Below are 21329 nucleotides of genomic sequence, written 5' to 3'. Positions count from 1 at the left end.
AGTATTTACATCCTTCGGCTGTTTTTGGCAAACAGCATAGGTTGAAGGTTGCAATTTTGGCTATCCAAATCCATAAACTCCACAATAAAAAAGTGAACTTCCACATGAAAATATCTTAATCTTAATACATTATTATTGTGAAATGCATGTTACATGGAAAAGCGTAACGAAACGCTGGTAACTAAATGCAAGTCATGATATCTAGTTGATTATTTATCATTACATGTTCAACCAGACGTATTATTTTTGGATTTTTTTCTGTTCTTGAAACAAAGATTATTGACACACAAGGCTTGGTTCATACATAGTGACATGCATAATCATCAAACACACTCTCTCATGCAGGTACTGATTCCCCATTCAAATGCTCATATGCCACATTCACTCGAACAAGTTCACCACCACATCCTCCATCACGCGCACCACTCTTCGTCATGTTTCCATTTCCACACCCTCCTCCACACCCACCACCACAGCCTCCACATCCACCACTCTCTAGAATATTTCCACACCCTCCCCCACAACCACCACCGCACCCTCCACATCCACCACTCCTCACAATATTTCCACACCCTCCACCACAACCAGAACCACAGCCACCACTCCTTATAATATTTCCACAGCCTCCGCCACAACCAGCACCACACCCCCCGCAGCCACCACTCTTTACAATATTTCCACAACCTCCACCACAGCCAGCACCACAGCCAGAACCACAGCCACCACTTTGCACTGCATTCCCACAGCCACCGCCACAACCACTACCACAGCCTCCACTGAAGGTACCAATCTTTTTTGTTACCCCTTCAATTAGGTTAGGCTCAAAGGTTAACTCCACTCCATTCAACTCTTCACTTTCCTTTTCCTCATGCTCATTCACATTCAAATCTTTACTTTTAGTAATGATGCCTTCATATCCTTCCATTTTCATCATATACGAAGCAATGAAAGCCAATATGATTCCGGGCAGCACCATCCACTTTTCCCTTGCCTATTCAAATATTATAAGAACGGACCAAAATGCAGAAAGAAAATAATTTTAATTACAAAATGAATGTCTATAGAAAACGTCTAATATAGTAGCACTGAAGTAATGTACCAAGACAAGTCTTGATTTCAAGTCCAGTAATGCTAGTGCTTTGCCATAAGGATCTTCTGTGGAGAATTCTACTGCCGTTAAGAAGTCCGTTTCATTTCCCTGTTTCCCATAGTGTCTCGATTCATAGTCTAGCTTTCTTCCTGAGAAAACTTTAACCTATACCAAAAATCACACCAACTTTATGAATTCCTCAAGTAAATTTTGCGAACACAATATCTTTTGTTGAAAAGTTCCATTGCCTAAGCAATGTAAAAATTGAAAATCACATAGAGCTAACTAAGTCAAGGGATACTTGAGCATGAAAATCGTATCCTGCCGCTTAATGCTAAATTATGTGTTAATCAAATAAATAGCAGCAAACACTGCTATAAACTACTTATGCCTATGGAACAATGCAGCGCAGAAGTTCAGTCTCTCTAAAATTCTGACCACCTAACATTCATCTATGCAAATTTGATATACTTCAACAGAAACAAAAATCCTGAGCTGCATTTAATACCTTGAGCTTTTGGACTGAATTCTTGACATGGTATTGGGACTTAGATACTACGCCAATTACTAATTTTACGAAAATTTAAGCTTTTAGGTGGTGGAGCCCTCTCTAGTAGATAGTATTTACATAAAAAAAGTGTGATTAACTATTATATTTGTCCCTTCTTTTTATTCTGACAGTGCCTCAACATCAACGTTAGGGACAATTAAAGCATGATGTATTGGTCATAATTGTGGTGCAATCAAAACCCAAAAGATCTCCTTGGATTGCAAGATATTTTCACTATCAGATTAATTTGGAATAAATGCATACCATTTTCGGGCCTGTAAGCTCAAAGAGATGACCATCATTTGAGCTTTTGTTTGGAAGGTGAAACAACCAAAGGTCATCCATAATAGACCACCCATTTTCCTTAGACTCAGCAAGAGTACAAGTTTCCTCAGACTTTGTAAGGGCAACAACCTCCTTACGAGGATTTTCAGTGTTCTTATTGTTCTTCAAGTCCCTGAAATTTAATCGGAGATACGAAAGACTATAGTTTAAGATCTTAAGAAAGCAACAACAGTAATTTCACTTCATATATAGAAGATAAACGATGTGGAATTCAAACATGTATGACAAACAGGGAATCACTTTCTGTATATTTTGTTCCCTGACTAATTTTAAGTCTATCATATGGAAAGCTTGCTTTAACTGATTAAGTGCAATCGCCTCATTGTTTTAACATTCTTATCTGAAACTTCTAATAATTTATGCACGAATTCTAAAAGATTCAATGAAAAAGGAATAACAAAACCATATTGACACTGAATTCTGTCACTTCTAATATCTGGCATAAAGTGCATACACTGTACCTCATTTGGAGGCTGATGAATCTTGTGCCAGTTTCATCAGTGACATCAGTCCACCTCTTGCCACCTTGAGGCCTACCAGGAAGTTTGAAGAAACATGTATTTTTTGAAAATGGACGAGAATTAGTCATTTCAAGCGCATATGGTCCAGGAACTGGGACAGTAAATGAGATGCCCACTCGTAACAAGATCGACTTTGAGTTCATGGTACCAGAACTTGGCAACAGCTCCAACCATTTCTCAACATTGAGTTTTGAAAGTGGGTTAAGATATTCTTTGATAGAGAATGAAACAGAACCCAGTGTCTTTGTTGATCTTATTATTGGTAACTTGGAAGAAGAATGGGACATGAGTTCAAAATGCAGCTCTCCAGTAGGTTCACACTGGAAAGATGCAACCTGTTTCTCTCCAGACTCAGACAAAATACTTAGTCTCCTTTTAACATCAAAAAATGCATCAGGCTGTGATTTGGAAAATAAAACATAGAGACCTCCTTCTTGTCCCTCTGGTAAGTTTTTAACCCCAACAAACTCCAAGAGAACCTGGAAAAGGATTCAAGAGGACATTAGAAATACAATATCATATAAATAGAAATTTTTGCAGTTATAGTTATTAAGTTTAGTCTGCTATGCCTTTATACATGTACAAGAGTACAATGTGTGATACTTCTAAAAATCTTTAAATCAAGAAAAATTGCCACCACTTTATATAATATCCGGAGGTAAGAGAATAGATAATATCCTAAACAACCATGGTTGTTTAGGAAACATTTCCCTACTATGGATCCAGTGATACAACTTAGTAAAACAAAGTTCTCATGATATGTGGCATGACCTTTTATTTGCATATTCCGGTACATGTCTCGATAAATGTAACATGGACTTGTTTTACATGTTTGCAGCAAGTACATAATCCATAGATAGAGCTTATAACATGTAAGATATGGCACGGAAGAGGAGTTCTGAAAGTACCTCCACAACTTTCCGATCTGGTAGCTCAATTTCTTGTGGATGTTCATTGGAAGAAACAACCTTCTTGCGAATCATGCTATATGAAGAAGGGTTACTTGTGATGGGAGATGGTGCATTACCCCTATACATAGCCCCAGCCTTCCAATATCTTGTACCAAATGTGTCTTCCCACTGTTTGGTGGTTCCAGAAAAACCAGTATCCAGTTTCTTTCCTTTAGTTCTTTCTGAGTCTGTATCATCATGTTCCAACACTTTCCCAAGCGCTTCATTGAGGTCTTTACAATAAGCAACTGGATGTAACTGGTGAGAGTGCCAGATCAGGTCAATGTCATATGTTGGAACACAAAAGCGTTTCAAACCCTTCTCCTTGTTTGTCTTGATAAGATGCAAAAAGCCTTTATATCTGGCCACAGCTTCCTCAATAAACAGATCATTTTTCATGTGGGGTCTTGATACCTTTCACAAAGATGAGGGTTCATTTAGAAAAAAACAGCATTATGTGCTAGCCATGCATAAGAAAAAGACATTGGTGATGAAATTTCCAAAAATTGCTTATCCAACTAAACCAAACAGACTAATAACTGAACAGTGCACTCATACATTCCCATGTCTTATATTAATGTTTTTAGCAGATGATGTGATAGAATTGAGAATGTTCAGAATAAAATTACACAAACTTGATAATTATTTCTACTCATAATTCACAAGGTATTTCGAAACCACATAGGTCTATTTGAAATTATGCTAAATAAAGCCAATAAGAACAAAGATAAGTCAGGTTGAACATAGGACGTAAACATCGTTAACATCCAAAAAGGGGTTTGGCAAATGGAGATAGATGTTATAGAATATCAAGAATTGAGTGTATAACACATAAACTACATTGGTTGTTCTATGTGAAATAGAACAAACACTAACTCTACATTACCTGGTAAAAGAATGGACTCTGCCTCCTAGCAGCTGAAATCAAATCATATTTGGTGTATTTTGCAAGTGTAGCAGTCCTTTCAGAGATATCCTCTTCAGAAAGATTAATCAAATCAGCATTGTAAGGCTCATTAGGATACAGTTTAGTCCAGATTTCTTTGGTTTGCCTGCAACAAATTCCTTGAACAGTAGATACAACATCAAAGTTGTCAAGCACCCGCCCATAAAGTTCCTCGCAGTCAGATTTGTACCTCACCTGTGAAATAGAACCAAAACCAAATTCATTATCAGCAACTCAACCCCAAACAAACAGAAATAACAATAATCAGAAAAATATAAATACTTTCTGGTCTGAAGCCTACCGGATTGAGCCTGTGACAGTGCCAAACCCATTCACAGTCAAGAGGAACTACCAAAGGCCCTTCAGTAATCCGGGATTCGGAATGTTTGGCAAGCAAGGGAAGCCAACAAGCATTGTACCTGATTATTCATTTTCATTGTTGTAAGATAAAGGAAGAAATCAAGAGATTGAAGTTCTTTTTATATATCAGGAAAAAAAATCCATGACAGCTACGTAACATGAACTACATCGCAAAGTTATCATAGGAAGAAATGCAGATTGCTGGAAGATATGAAACTTCATAAACTACATGGGACAAAAGGTAATGATATCTCCATTCCACGATGGACCTAATCTGGCGTTGCATGCACATAACTTCTTTACTAGAATCCACAAGACAGAATCTCAAAGAGCCTTCCTTTAGACAGTGAATAGAATTCATGACTCACGAAGTAAAAGTGAAAGCGGCAAACATAAAGATTTGTTATTTATAACTACATTCAACCATAAAAATTCGGCCAATGCTAACCAGAGTTTGGTTAAGGAATTGAAAATATAAAGTTTGTAGTCGGAAGTGATATATTCAATACTTTAAAATTTTAAATGTTATACTTTCCCATAAAAAGTCTATCTTTTGATTCCTTACTCAGGGCTATGGTTAGCGAGACCCTAAAACTTTTATTCGCATATATCATGGTTGTAATTTGAAACTTATGATTGATTTCTAATTGTAAATGAGAAATGCCTCTACATTGGATATGAAGTACAGAAATGTAAACACAGATCAATTTTTCATAACAACCTCACAAGGTATGCTGAAAAAATAAATTATATATTTAGATGCGTAAAAACAATCCTTACTCCTTTGATATAAAATAATTAGTGGCCAGAAACAATACAAAGAGATGATAGAATTCAGAATGCTTACCTATAGATAGCCCTCTCGAGGGCAGGACCGTCATAGAGGTGACGATTCCTATCAACAGCTGCAAGGAACTCTAGCTGCTTTTTTGCCACATCTACAAGGTCAACACTTATTGCAATCTTTTGGGCTTTCATCCACTCCAATTCTTGCTGTGGTTCCATCTCTAAATAATAATTAACCTCAGAAACTGCAATCTTTCAGCAGAAACTTCTTGGTGTAAGTTAAACTACTTCTAACACATATTTGTCTCAATTTTAGTGATCAAACAGAAAATACACTTCACAAAAACAAATCTTATTGGCATCATTCATGATTCTCCCTTTTCCTTTTTATAATTTTTTCAATCAATGTTTTCCACATTAATTTGAAGGAATCATACCAGAACAAAAGGTATCAAATTTACAGTAAGGTCTACAAAAAACATATATATGAGAGAAAGAATATCATAATTCATATCCACAAGTTGGTCAACGTCAAAACTCCAAAAGGGTATACAATAAAATCATGCAACAAACAAAAACACAAAACAAAGGTCATAAGAAGAAGATAAGATAAATATTGCGATCATCCACTACATAGAATGGAAAAAGTCCATTGTATGAGTATCTATCACAATTTATTTATTTAATTTGAAAAGATGAAGTTGGGATTTACCTAGAAATAGAACAGTGATGGTGGTGTGAAGGAAAATGGTGAAGGAAGATATGAATCTGAAACAACTTATGTTGTCTTCTGTGACATTGTAATAAGCAATATTAGGAAAGGGTAGTACGAAGACTTTGTACTGCAATGAAAAAGGTACTCCAGCCCGCACGTCATCCAATAAAAACAAAAACAAACGACAATTCTACAAGTAACACAACGTCACAACCAACGACTTCTCCCAATCCATAATTAATCTTCTGAGAAAATTCACGCAAATTAATAAAATTATTTACTGATGGTGATTTTCATGTATTAATCCATAATTTATAGTGTGATATATACACAATATCGAATATAAAAATTTATATATAATTGATGTATTATTTATCATTTGTATTAACTATGTTTAAAAGTTAATAATACAAATAAAACGTTAGTCTAGTGGTGTATAAATTTTGTTAGATCCTTAGAATCACAACAAAATTAATTGTTCGATTCATAAGACCGACAGTTGTTGAACTAGACAGTTGTTGAACTAGACAGTCATACACCCAAAAAAAGTTTATTTCTTACCATAAAGTGAGAGATACTCTTAGTAGTACAAAAAAGTCAATGATAATTATATATAAATGATGAATTATGTAAAAATACAATAAAAAAACTATTGAGAATAAAGTATCTCTTCATACCATTAGATAACATATCTCCTTCGACCATTAAAAGAAGTATGACACATGTACTATTTTATTTAGTTTTACAAATATTTTTATAAAAAATAATTAAATAAGACACAAGTAATAACTTATCTTCTTATACCATAATATTCTCAAAACTATTACACAAATTAATAAAGTTTTTAAGTTCATCTCATTAAGTTGGGAAAAATAATACAATAGACCATTTGAGTGGAATGTTAAAAAAATAATCGAAAATTGATATTTTAGAATCAAATTTACTCTTACCTCTTCTTTCTATATGAAGAAAGAAAAACATTAGCTACTTATCACATGAGTTTTTCTTACAAATAACTTTTGAAGAAACAAAAATTATTTAGTTTTTATTAGCATTTGAAAAGGTTTTATACACATTATTGCAACTGCTTCTGTGACAAGATTAGGTGTAACTTTTTCAGTAGAAATTCGTGTATTATTACCATACGATGGAAAATTAAATTTACAAAAAGAAGTAAATCAAATCATGATCAAACAGTACTAGAGTTAGAAATAGAAAGATGTCAAAAAAAAAGGTTGTATTTCCCGAAAAGCATGCTAAATTTTCGTCTGGCCCTTCTACTCGTGTGTTGACCAATTTCAAATACAGTACCAGCCACGTGAATCAGCTAACAAGGATTGATCCAATTTAACTAGCTGGTTTGTCTTGGGGGTACATTTATGTTGTGTTATGGGGCCCTAAAAAATAATTGAATTGATTAGAGAAAAAATATATTTATTAACGGTGTAACAATATTTCATTATTCACTATTTATTTTTAATATTCTTAAATAGAAGTAGTATAAATAAAGATAGATAATATACTAACTATATAAATTTTGGCACTTATATTACATTTACCTGACAAATATACACTGTGCACATCATTCACCATTAGTTTGTATTATTTTTGTTTGAGAGTCAGTGATTATTAAAAAATCAATGACAGTGTAAAAACATTATACTATCATTGTATACATATTAAGCATTATGCAATAATATCTTTGTTACATTAATTTTTGGAAGTGATTTTGAAGGATAACATTGTATTCTACAAATACAATACTCTTCCCATTACTTTCTCACATGATGAGAGAGTAAATTGCAAACTGATGTATATTATGCATTAAATGACATCTTAAAATAGGCAAAGAAAGAGAGGTTATAATCAGTTTCAAAGTTAAACATAATAACTCCCATAAAGTGGAGGTAACTTGCAAAACTACATGTCATACTACTAACACAATACATAAACTGAAAAAAATATGTAACATTTCCTCTCTTAAACTGGAAATTATATTTTCAGTTTACTAACTCTGTTGTTGTAGCTTACAAACAACTAACAAATTCCTCAAATTTTGGAATGAATGTGCTTTGAGAGGTTTGATAAAAATGTGTGCCCATTGATTTTCGCTTCTGCAGTACTTCAAGGTAATTGTTCCATCATTGTTGAGGTCTCTAAAAAAATAGTACTTAACATCAATATGTTTACTTCTTCCATGACGTACAAGATTTTTGGAGAGTTTGATGGTTGAGGTATTATCACAATATATTGTAGTAGTCTCCTCTTGTTTGAAATGTAGTTCTTCAAGTATTTTTCTTAACAAAATGGCTTGACAAGCACAAGTTGAAGCAGCAACAAACTCAGCTTCAATAGTTGATAATGTAACTAGAGGTTGCTTTTTAGATAACCATGAGACAACCTCATTTCTAAGCATAAAGACATAGCATGAAGTACTTCTCATATCATCTTGATCCCCTACAAAGCACTATCAGTAAATCCAATCAATTCTGATTTTTCACCCTTCTTGAAAATAGCCCAAGTTGGGTTGTTCCTTGAAGATAACAGAGAATTCTTTTGGCAGCTAACAGATGCATTTCAGTTGAACTTTCCATGTATCTACTAATTAGGCTGATAGAATGCATTATGTCAGACCTAGTAGCAGTTAAATACATCAAACTACCCACAATTTGCTTAAGAGAATAATGTATCTTCTCATATCATGAGAACTTATCTCTTCTAGCCAGTAAAAATGTGACATGTGTGCTATTTTGTTTATTTTAAAAAATATTTTTTATTGAAAATGATAAAACATGACACGTGTCATGATTTCACTAGCAGAAGAAGACAACTTATCTCCTTATACCAGGAGATACCCCATTCCCTTTGCTTAAATAGCATGCTATCCACATTTTTCCCTTCAAAATCTTTGTGTAGCTTCAAGTCGTACTCACATAGAGTACTTACAGGATTACAATCCTGCATCTAAACCTTGTTTAAGAGTTCTTGGGCATATTTCTTTTGAGAAATAAAATATCTATTAGTTGATTGCACTACTTCTATACTAAGAAAATAATGCATCAAGTCAATATCAGTCATTTCAAACTCAATCATCATAGACTTTTTGAACTTTTCAAACATTCCCAAATCATTTCCAGTAAACATAAGGTCATCAACATATAAGCAAACAATAAGTATTTTTCCTTCAGATCCAACTTTAACAAAGAGTGTGTGCTCATATGTGTATTTGTTAAATCATTCTTTCAAAAAATATGCCTCTATTCGACTATACCAAGCTTTTGGAGCTTGTTTTAGTCCATGAAATGTCTTCTTTAATCTATACACTTTATGTTCATTTCCAACTTTAATATAGCCAGAGGGTTGATCAACAAATATATGCTCATATAAGATTCCATGAAGGAATGTTGATTTACCATCCATTTGATAGGTAGGCCATGAGTTTTGAGCTACCATGACAATCACCAATCTGATGGTATCATGTCTTGCAACTGGAGCGTACATCTCTTTATAGTCCACACCATATTCTTGTTTATATCCTTTTGCCACCAATCTCGCCTTATACTTGTCAACTTCACCATCTTCTTTTCTTTTAGTTTTGAAAAATCATTTCACACCAATAGTTTTCTGCCCATCAGGAAGATCAACAAGCTCCCATGTATGATTTCTTTCAATGACTTCAATTTCTTTATCCATTGTCTTTTGCCATTTTGCTTCCTTGACGGCATTCTCAAAGATTGTGGGACCACAATCTGAAAATAATGCAAAATGAGTGACAAGATCATCAATTTGATTAATTCCAGTTACCTCAAAATCTTCCATCCAAGATGGCCTTTTTCGAATGCGACTTCTAGAAGGTTCAACATATGCATATGTTGAAGTTTCATCTTTTGTTGGTGTTGCAATTTTTCCTTCTCCTCCATGTTCATCTTGTGAATTATCTGTACAAGGCTGCTAACCATTTTCTTGTTCCTCTTCTTCAAATCCAAATTCTGATGTATTTGGAGTAGGTTGTTGCTCATTCCATTTCCAAGTTCTCTTCTTCAAAGATGACATCTCTGCTTGTCACAATTTTTTGTGTGAGAAGGTTAACACAAAGGAATACACACTTTTCACTCTTATCATCAAGCTTCTTCCTTTTCTGGTCTAGAACATGGGCATAAGCTATGCAACCAATTTTTTTGAAATGCTCAACATTTGACTTGTGTCCATTCCATGCTTCTTCAGGTGTTATGTTCTTCACAACAAAGGTGGGGCTTCTGTCCAGCAAATGAATGCTCCAATTGACAGCTTCTAGCTAAAAGTTTCTTGACACTCCACTCATCTTCAAAATGGTTCGAACCATATTTAAGATTGTTCGATTCTTCCTTTTTGCAATGTCATTTTGTTGTGATGTGTAAGTTGTTGTAAGTTGCCTCTTGATTCCATGTGTGTCACAAAATATGTAAGTTCTTGTGAGTTATATTCACAACCACGACCACTGCAGAGAACCTTGATTGCATGTCCACTTCTTTTTTCAACAAGTGTTTTGAAGTGTTTGAAAATAGATAGAGCCTTAGATTTTTCCTGCAGAAAATAAACCCACGTTTTTCGACTATAATCATCAATGAATATAATGAAGTAGCGTTTACCACCATTTGAGATAGGATTAATCGGCCCACAAATATCAGAATGAATAAATTCCAAAACTTGCTTTGCTCTCCATGATTTTCCTTGTGGGAATGATGAACGATGTTGTTTGCCAACGACACATTATTCACAAATTTGATATGGATTGACTATCTATGGAAGACCTACCACCATGTTTTTCTGATGAAGAGTGTTCAAACCATTGAAATTTAAGTGGTCATAACGGAAATGCCAAAACCATGAGGGATCATATATCTCACAAGCATATTTTTGTATGATTATTAACACTCAACAAATTATTTTTCAAGTCAGGAACATAAAATATATTAGAGATGGTTTCCACCAAACCATTCTTGGTTTGAATTTTAATATCTCATTTTCCCTTCACATTTACAGTAGAGCAATGACCAAAACTAACTTTAGATCAAAAGTTTTCGTCTAAATAAGAGAAAAATGACTTACTTCCACACATGTGGTTGCTACAACCAGTATCAATATACCATACATCAGATTGGTATTTCTCATGAGATGTCATCAACAATGTTTCTTCTTCATTCTCCTATACAAAACTAGACATTTCTCATTTTCCTTTGTAATTAGGCAATTTTGTGTAGCACTCAGATGCATAATGACCAAACTTATGGCATCTATAGCACTCTAACTTGAACTTTTCATAAATTCTACTTCTTCTTTATTGTCGGTGAGGATTGCCTTTGAAGTTCATGCTGGAATCTCTATTCCCTCAACCTCCATATCCTCTACTCTACCCTACCCCTACCCTTTCCTTTGAAGTTATTGGAATGAGTATTGGTAGAAGCCTTCAATGTTTGTTCCTCCATTGTTGAACTTCTATGCATCTTTTGTTCATGAACCAACAATGAACTTAGTTCATCAAGGGAGAGTTCATTAGTGTCATTGGACTCTTCAATTGAGCACACCCCTTAGTTGTCAAATTTTGGTATGAGTGACTGAAGAATGTTTTCAACAATGAGGGTGTCTCCCATCTTTTCTCCATGAATTCGCATGCTGTTTGCAATTCCCATGACTCTTAACAATAATTAGTAATTGACTCATTTTTCTTCATTTGCAAAGTTTTGAAGTCTCTTCTCAAGGCTTGAATTTGAGCACATTTGACTCTAGAGGAGCCTTGATATTTTTTATTCATTGAATCCCAAATGTCCTTGGAAGTTTCTTCGCAAAGAATGGTTTCCAGGATAGAGCGATCAATGACTTGAAATAAGAAATTTTTGGCTCTCAAGTCTTTCAATTTCATTGCATCATGCTCTCTGTTTTGTGTAATAGTAAGTTCTCTGCCTTCTTCTAGTGTTGCAACACCATCTTCAACCACTTGCCAATATTCCTTTGACCTCAGAGAGTTTTCATCAACATGCTTTAGTGTTCATAATGACCATCAAATCGTGGAATGGTTGGTTGCACAAAATTATCAGTAGCCATTGCAATTTTGTTATGAGTTTTTGTTGCAGAATTTTTTATGCTCCAGTGTTCTTCTATTTGTGTTGAATCCTTGTTGCCTTGCTCCACAGGATGAGGATGAGTTGCGTGTTGAAATAAGGTTGTAGAAAAAAAAGGGAAATTGCTGCAGTTGCAGACGGCAATGGGTTTTCTTTTTCTCTGGCTCTGGTACCAATGTTAGTAAGAGTAGATTGTAAACTGATGTATATTATGCATTAAATGGTAACCTTAAAATAGGCAAAGAAAGAGATGTTACAACCAGTTTCAAAGCTAAATATAATAACTCCCTTAAAGTAGAGATAACTAACAAAACTACATACCCTACCACTAACACAGTACATAAAACGAATAAAAATATCTAAGAGGGCCCACCTGACTTTTCTCTCTTCCCATTTTTACTCAAGACCAGAAATGTATCTGCCCATGTCCCATAACTATGATCAGTAAAATTGGTAAGGTACAAAACTCTTAAAATGCTCATATCTACGCTCTAATATACATAAGTATTAGTTAGTCAAGCAATAATGCTTTATATGTTGCATCTGTTAAGGTTTCACCTCAACCAATTTGGAATCAAATATTTAAACTATGCCTAAAAGAATAAGGTAGATGATTAACATTCGGCTCATACTGAGGTTGCATACCCAATGGTCATTGGAATTGCTATAACTGGCCTTAATCTTAAAAGAATATAGAAACACAATATCAGGCAAAAGAGTTAATATATTCACCCAGCTGGATTTTATGCATTAAAAGAAGCTGGTTGGATTTAAAGGAGAACATTAGAAATTCTAATTGCAATAACATTATTACAGTAATCACACTCATTGCAGCAAAGACAAACCAGTATCTTTTCAGAAATTAGGTTATTTCAAGCCTTCACTGCACATACATCTATACATCTCAAGAAAATATCCTATGATCAGGTTTTTTCTAGATTCATATGAGATAAAAGGGTCCTAGGTATTTTTTTATAATACACGATGTCCTCATTCTCCAAGAATCAGGAAAACTAATCACCTTGAATTGCTTGCCAATAAGACCAGTGTTACCTGCCACAAAGCAAACTTATGGTTAGTTTAATAGAGGTTTGACATCAAGAGTTAGACTAAAGTTGTTAAGTGCAAGCTTCTTTTTTGGAAATCTCATGTTTAAATATAACTTCAGAAGTTCTTCTTAAGGTTAATACTTATTGCTAACATTTTTTTAATCTACTTTAAATATATAAATTTGAGTTGAGTTGATATAAATGAAATATAACTATGCAGGCAAAGTTTTGGTGGAAACAAATAACACCTGTGTTCAACTACCTCTTGTCTAAAATTAAGATAAACAAATACTGGAAAAATGAAATGAATAAATTAATAAGAAAAAAGTGGGAAAAACCAGAAAACAGCACAACTTCTGGTCTCTTGTGTGTTGTGTCTATAAGTTTTACAGTTTACAAGGCGGAACCTCATGATAAAAGTGCATTTGTGCAATTTGAGATCAAATGCAGTATGATTTGATTCTAACCCTTATGATTTATCATGTTTTAAAGTCCAAAACCATACAATTGTCAATCATTTTCTTCTTCGATACGAGCTTTCTGGAACTAAGATAGTCTTGAATTTCCTCAACTAAGATTGCATGCATTTTTCTGCTCAATGGGTGACCAAGCCCACTTAATTGCATATGGTTGGTTGGGAGGGATATTATTGATAACTAATTTGTGTCCCTCTTATCAACATAGCATAATACATTACCAACCAGGGTAGAAAAATGACATGATTGAGAAAGATGCCTACCAAATGAAAGTTTTTCTTTTCTCATTTGTTGTACTTCATGGTTGCTTTCTCAAAACCAATGGTTGGAAATTGTTTTGCGTACTCCTCAACATCATGGCGAAGCTTTCCGATCTCTGTTTGGAAGTGAGATGATGACTGAATTGTGGCCAAGAAGTCCTTCAATTTTGTGCCTGATTTAAAAAAATTCAAAAGCAAGCACACATTAGCTTATTTAAACAATCAGAAATAACACAGCAGTATTTAACAACATTTGTACCAGCATTGTCAACACAAAAACAAACTCAAATTCAGAAAAGAAAAGAAATTGAAGATATAGTAACCTTTGCTCTCTGACTTAATCTTCACAGCTATATTTACAGCTGCATCAAAAAACTCTGCTACCTTAACGAAATCCTCCTCAACAAATCCTCTGGAAGTTAGAGCAGGAGTTCCTGAAATCGACAAAGAGTTGTCAATATCGACTAATTGAAAAAAGGACAACTCGTTGCTATAAAGCTCCCGCAATACGTAAGTAATTGAATAAAGATATAAAATTAAAATATAAGCAACCAATGAACTCTTACCCATCCTGATGCCACCAGGAACCATAGCAGAAACATCTCCAGGAACAGTGTTCTTATTAGCTGCAATATGAACTGCTTCCAACACCTTCTCAACTCTAGACCCATCAATTCCCTGAACAAATATTTTTTAATATGGAAAATTGGTCATAAAATTTAACTCAATATAAATCACATTATTAATTAGTAACTTCATCTCTCAGCTTTATGATGATAAGACAAACAATTAGCACCTAATATCATAATTTGGTAAAATGGAAGACTCAAAGATGTTTTTATGAAAAGTAAAAGTAGTTATTATTTACCTTGTTTTTCAGATTCACCAAAACTAGATGATTCTCAGTGCCACCAGAAACTAGATCATAGCCCTTCTCAGTAAGCGCCTGCAACATATATAGTGTTAAAATGCAAGGAGTTCTCTCTGGTCCAGAAAGGGGACCAAAACTTTTATTAAGATCCAATGTCTGCATGATCATACAGTTCAGTTCTCCTTTCTAATGTACCTGTGCAAATTTTGAGGAATTACTGAGAACCTGCTCTTGATATGCTCTGTACTCCGGAGTTGTAGCCTGAATCCACACAAGAAAAATAAACAATATACACTATTACTATATGCATAGCACACATTATAACTCTCCATATATCAACAATTCACATTCACACACAGAAAGAGGAAGATCCATCAGGCAAATTTGGTTTTTGAGATGAACTTTAAAGAACAACATGAAAATTAATTTCAGCTATTTTTAATTTGCTTTTGAAGATAAAATTCTATGCACATTAGACTTGAGACTTGTTCACCCCAACAATTTGGAATTTCAGTTTCACCGGGTAACAGAAAGTAAACTACACTTCAAGCATAATTCAATTGGATTTCAGTTAAAACTATGTTACTCTCCAAATCAACCCCTCAGACTAACCTTCTTATTCAACTCAAATGAAGAAAAAGTTGCAATGCAATACACAATTCTCAATATCAAGAAATAAAATAGACAGTGATACAGATCCCTTTCATCAGTCCTCAATTGAAATTACAGCAAAATAAATATCATCATGATTTCTCTACATGTATACCTGCTTCAATGCAACAGCTAAACCAGTAATAGTGTGGTTGTGAGGGCCACCTTGCAATCCCGGAAAGACAGCTTGGTTGATTTTGTCCTCATAGTCATACAACACCTTCAAATAAGCAAGAACAATTTGCATTTGGTTCATATCATGAATTTATATTTACATTTTCTGTAGAAACAAAAACAAAGTGGCCATATAAAAGTCACCATCGCTACACAAAAGTATTAAACAGATTTTGTACAAGAACATACCTCTTTTCCTTGTTTGTTAATTTCTTTTACCCCTTTCCTGAAGAAGATCATAGCTCCACGTGGGCCACGAAGTGACTTGTGAGTTGTAGTAGTCACTACATCTGCATAATCAAAAGGTGATGGGATAACACCAGCAGCAACCAAACCACTGATGTGTGCCATATCTGCTAACAACACAGCTTTTTGCTTATCACACACCTGTAACATGATTCATGAGTTCAATTTCGGATGTTCCAGAAAATCATTCTAAGGACAAACAACAAATTATAACAAATGTAACATATTTGCATCTAGGAAACCATTAATGCACTATGTGTACCTTACGTATGCGTTCATAATCATACAAACGTGCATAAGCACTGGCTCCAGCAACTATTAATTTTGGTCTGAAGAGTGTAGCTGATCTCTCCAACTGCATTCCAAAATTGTTCATATCATAAAAACCTTGAGCTCGCACCCGAAACTTAATTTTTGGAAATTTAGATCATTGGACATCAGTTAACAATAATTATTTGTGGTGTGATTAAACCCTATAACCATTGAAGAATTCAATTTATATGCAGCATGTTAAGGAACTTACGAACGTATATCCATGTGAATATCTAAATTCCAAAATCCACTCTTGAATAGTTACTTATGATGAGTATGATCCAGTTGATGTGCAAATAAAACCAATCCAGAAATGAGGATTATAGCCAAAAGGATCATAGCCATTATAAAAAACTGCAAAGGTACCTGGTCATAGTCAATGTATCCTGTGCTTTCATCCAATCTGTATGGCATTGTCTCAAAAAATATAGAGACTGCAGATATCTTTTTGGTGTCAGTCTGCATAGTGAAAATGGTTATTAGTAATTCATCTGGATAGTTCCCAACAATCGAAATATAAATACATAAATACATAAGGCTATTTTCTCATTAATGAGACCAAAGTTATTGCTACCTAATCTCTGAAGAAATTCTCAGAAGAATAACAATAGTGATCAATAAGCCATATATTTAGTATAGATTTCAATATGACAGGAAATAAAAGATGGAAGTTACTAATACCTGATATCCGTGAGAAAGATGCCCGCCATGAGGAAGATCAAGTGCCATGATTCTATCATGTGGTTTTAGCAATGCAGTATAAACATGAAAATTTGCAGGAGAACCAGACAGAGGCTGCACATTCACTGAAAATCAGGGGAAACAATGACAAATGAGCAAACTTACCATCAAAATATCTTTTGTGCCTCAAAAAGCACATTGGAGAGTGTTTAAAATCTTAGCTAGCAAATACTTTAATTCTGAAATTCTTAGTTAAAATGTCACTCATAGTCTCTTAGCATGTCCATTGCAAATTTAGAGTTCTAAGGAAAAAGTAATATGACTCAATAATGTAAGGAAGCCCAAATAAATAGAGACATATATACTTGTATGCTTATAGCAAGGCAACTAGCAACAAGGATAACAAAATAAGTACAATGTATAAAGCAAGTTAAGAAACAGAGAAGATTTTTGAAGTACTGATGTGTTTGCCTTGTGTGTGTGTTTACCTCCCCATTTAGCAGGATCTAACCCAAATGCTTCCAGGGCACGCTTCTGGCATAGTGTTTCTGCCATGTCAATATACCTGAAATAGGAATGTTCCATAATCTTTGAATTCGATCCAATGGGATACTCCGAAAACAAAATCCAAAATGCTAAGTTGCTAACACTATTTATATTGATTTCCATGAATTATGGAAACAAGAACACAGAAAGTGAAGGACGGGCATACTCATTTCCACCATAATATCGCGCACCAGGATATCCTTCACTGTATTTGTTAGTCATGACAGAGCCAACAGCTTGCATTACAGAAAGAGAAGTGAAATTTTCTGAGGGTATCAGTTCCAGCCCCTTCACCAAAAGAAAAACAACTAAGTTCATTTATATATAGTATCTGTAAGATAAAAAGTAAAACACAAAATTTAAGCAAAATCTTGATGATGATGTTGGTGGTAGTGGAGCCAATATTACCCCTACGTTTAAGGAAGCATCATATCATGCAACATCACAACTACATCAAATATTTTACACGAGCTCAAAAAATGTGGAGAATTCCTTTTGAAGTTCTATATGCCAATATTGTGGACAAAGATGTTACCAGATAGATTAAGCTAAGACTGAATATCATCACACCAAGGACCAACTGTAACAAAATCTTGATATTTTAATTACACGTATATATAAATAAGATTAATAGCGTTGGGGTTCAATGAAAAAAACTTCACCAATAAAAAGATAAAATATGCATCATATCAAGAATGACAACATTTGATATTCACTAATAAGGTAATATAAATACCTTCCATTGTCTAGCTTTCTCAAGCTCAATTATATCAGCAATCTCAGGATCAACAACCTCAAGTGGAGCATTCAATTGCTTTGGCCACTGCAAACACAATATCATTCAAATAAGAAACATCATAAAATAACTAGTGCATGCATGGGAATGACACAAGCATCAAATCCACGAGTTTTGCATGAAACAAGAGTATATATATATTTTATAATGAGCTTACAGAAACACCCGATTTCTCTTTGTCGTAAACAGCTTCATCAGGCAAAGAAGACTACATTAAGTAAAAAAGAAGGAATACAAGTTAAAGGGATACATATAAGTTTAAGAAGTATGGTTGAAATTTGATTAGAAAAGAAAAGGAAGGGAGTGACCTTGTAGTAAACAGAAGCAGCATTGAAGAGAGGACGTAAAGGCTTGTCCATGGAAGATGAAAGCCTCCGAAGTGCCATTGCCATTGCCATCTTAGAGAGACAGACACAGAGTGTGTGTGTCTGTGGTTACTTGAATTATAGTTTTGGTCGTTTTGTTTGTGTTTGTCCTATGATTAAGGTTTCGTGGTTGGTAATGAATTTATGATCCACTCCTTACCCACTTATGAATAAAATCTTTGCCTACCTTATGATTTTATTTTTATACCTTTTTTGAAGGACTTACCCACTTATGAATAAAATTAATGTAAAAGAAGTTTTTTGTTTTATTTTTTTCATTTCCCTTGGTATTAAATGTCTCGCTTTGAAACTGAACTAATTGAGTGAAATTGGGAAGGATGTAAAACTTCTCCATCCCCTACTTTTTCATTCACAAATCTCAAAGTTCCTTATAACTTTGATCATCAATGTTAGTTCTTTTACTTTTTAGTACTGTGTATAAAATGATTTGTACTTTATGTTATTAATGTTTTCATTATCATATAACAATCATATTGATCAGCATCTAATATAAAGATGGAGGTATATCGATAAACTAACAAGATTTAGCAGGATAAATCTTAAATTTTATATAGTGTTAGATTTCTTTAATTAAAAAACTTAAAATACTGGAAAGCAACTTTGTGTTTGCAAAGACACTACATAAATTCATATTTTGTTTGGAAATAATAAAGAGAAAAGGATTTATGTCTCACCAATAATATAATAGATTTTTACAATATTATTCACTATTTATATTTAATTATTATTAATATTTATAACATAAGTGTTACACTCAATAAAGAAAGTGTGACTCAAATTTGTGATATACTATATTGGCAAGTAAAGCAAGGCCATGAAAGCCCTATCCTCAACCACTATTTCTTAGCCACACAGTAGTTCTTAGACAAAGTTGATAAGGTATGTCAAAATGGTTGAAATAGATTTGCCACCAAAGTTTTGTACTATTGCTATCACGTGAGGACATTTTATCAAAAACTTATGTCTTAATTTATAGGAGGTTATTAAGTATAAAAAAAGAATTCCATTCAAAATTTTAGCCTTAGTTTGGTAGTTGGATTTTGGAGGGTAAGAGAGGGAAAGTGAAAGCTTGGGAACCATTAAATACATTTGTTTCATAGCTCCCAAATCTTCTATTTCCCTCCCTTCCTCTCCAAAATCCAACTCCCAAACTAACCCTTAGGTGCCATAAAAGAGTGAGCACCAGAGCTAAAAGGTACATGGGCTTTTATCCGTGAAATCTTAAATTGGGCTAAACAGCTACACTAGAGTTACACAAGGCTATTGGACATGGAAAAGGACCCGGGGTTGTGCTAAATGAGAATTATGCATCTTTGGAGATCCATTCCTAACTATTTTTCATCATAAATAACATGCTGTAATTTGGTATTAATGTTTTTTTGTCATGTGAGGATCAGGCCTGTACATATTATTAGTCCAAGTATGCTCATCACCTCAAGCTGTAACTGTTTAATAGAAAATGAATCATTGACTGGTTTTTTAGTTTGCCAGAATTATAGTACTTAATTAGCTGATATACAATTTCTTATCTATCTTAGAAGCATGTGCAAACAAGGAAAGGCCATCATATATGTGGTGTTTGGGACACTTATAGAGCCAATTATGGTCCGCCAAAATTTAATTGATTGATTATTAATTAATTATCACTATTCATTTTGTTGATCAAACAATCCTTATAGTTGAATGAAGACGCATGAAACAAACAAGGCCAAGATAGGGATTTAACAGTGCTAGGTACATGCATGTGGGAAAACACACTCTCTGTGCCCTTATTCTGCTCAACATGTGCATCAGATTCTGGGACCCAGATAGATCCTGTGGTTGTCTAAGTTAGCCATGGCAAATTAATTTCCATATACAAATTGAAATGAAGAAATTCTCTGTTTTCTAATCAATGGGCTAATAGCCCAAAAAAGAAAAAGAAATACATCACATAAACACTACTAGGCAATGTTTTTCTCTCACTGTTCTATGATACCCATTACCTCTAGTACTAAAAGAGTTTAAAATCTATGCACGGTTATTGTAAGTTTTTATATTGTCAGATATTTAATATTGATTTGTATTACTTTTGTTTGAGAGTCAATAATAGTTAACATATGAATGGTAGATGATGTTGGGAACAAGTGAACAATCAAATAGTAAAGAGTATAGAGACAAGAGAATAACACAAGAGATTTGGTAACGAGGTTCGGTCAATTATGCCTACGTCCCCGGGAGCGTTGAGCGGCTACCACTATATATTATTAGAGAATAAGGATTAGTGTTTTACTATTCTTCTCCTTGTTACATTAGGTTTACATAACATCAATATATATAGCCCTCTACCCCAACCCCTTTACCCTTTACATCAGCCCAATCTCATAACTTGTATTGCTGTTATCCAGATATATGAGTCATTGCACAACAATCTCCACTTTGGCGAATATCATCAATCTCCATCTTCCGCCATTGGGTTGGGGGCGCTCCATAGTCCATCATCAGTGAATGTTCAACAAGCTCAGGCAATGCCTGAACTTG

The 21329-nt window shown here is 34.2% G+C and overlaps 2 protein-coding genes across 6 annotated transcripts; both read right to left on the bottom strand.

Moving 5' to 3' along the window:
* LOC109333009 (glycine-rich domain-containing protein 1) lies at positions 95-6410 on the bottom strand. 3 transcript variants are annotated; one of them, XM_019568229.1, is made up of 9 exons: positions 6261-6410; positions 5610-5800; positions 4704-4821; positions 4343-4597; positions 3415-3870; positions 2447-2985; positions 1905-2097; positions 1100-1255; positions 95-991 (listed from the first exon to the last, which is right to left on the bottom strand). In XM_019568229.1, exons 2-9 carry the CDS (start codon positions 5765-5767, stop codon positions 338-340), a joined length of 2529 nt encoding a protein of 842 aa, XP_019423774.1. In that variant the 5' UTR covers positions 5768-5800; positions 6261-6410; the 3' UTR covers positions 95-337. The 3 variants fall into 3 exon arrangements, with proteins under 3 accessions (XP_019423774.1, XP_019423775.1, XP_019423773.1); XM_019568230.1 differs by having other exon boundaries at positions 5610-5793; positions 6261-6399; XM_019568228.1 differs by lacking the exon at positions 6261-6410 and adding an exon at positions 5986-6075.
* Positions 13147-18942, bottom strand: LOC109333225 (serine hydroxymethyltransferase, mitochondrial). Of its 3 annotated transcripts, none has more exons than XM_019568583.1 (16): positions 18732-18936; positions 18581-18631; positions 18364-18450; positions 17794-17915; positions 17570-17646; positions 17082-17206; positions 16767-16859; positions 16351-16443; positions 16032-16229; positions 15784-15888; positions 15213-15278; positions 15015-15092; positions 14713-14824; positions 14470-14580; positions 14150-14319; positions 13147-13414 (listed from the first exon to the last, which is right to left on the bottom strand). In XM_019568583.1, exons 1-15 carry the CDS (start codon positions 18819-18821, stop codon positions 14171-14173), a joined length of 1557 nt encoding a protein of 518 aa, XP_019424128.1. In that variant the 5' UTR covers positions 18822-18936; the 3' UTR covers positions 13147-13414; positions 14150-14170. The 3 variants fall into 3 exon arrangements, with proteins under 3 accessions (XP_019424128.1, XP_019424129.1, XP_019424130.1); XM_019568584.1 differs by having other exon boundaries at positions 13147-13383; XM_019568585.1 differs by lacking the exons at positions 13147-13414; positions 14150-14319 and adding an exon at positions 14320-14368 and having other exon boundaries at positions 14421-14580; positions 18732-18942.

This window comes from Lupinus angustifolius, chromosome LG18 (assembly GCF_001865875.1).
Source record: "Lupinus angustifolius cultivar Tanjil chromosome LG18, LupAngTanjil_v1.0, whole genome shotgun sequence".
NCBI classification, from domain to species: Eukaryota; Viridiplantae; Streptophyta; class Magnoliopsida; order Fabales; family Fabaceae; genus Lupinus; species Lupinus angustifolius.
Note: the sequence above shows the minus strand (reverse complement) of the source record. Positions and strands in the feature narration are given on the sequence as shown.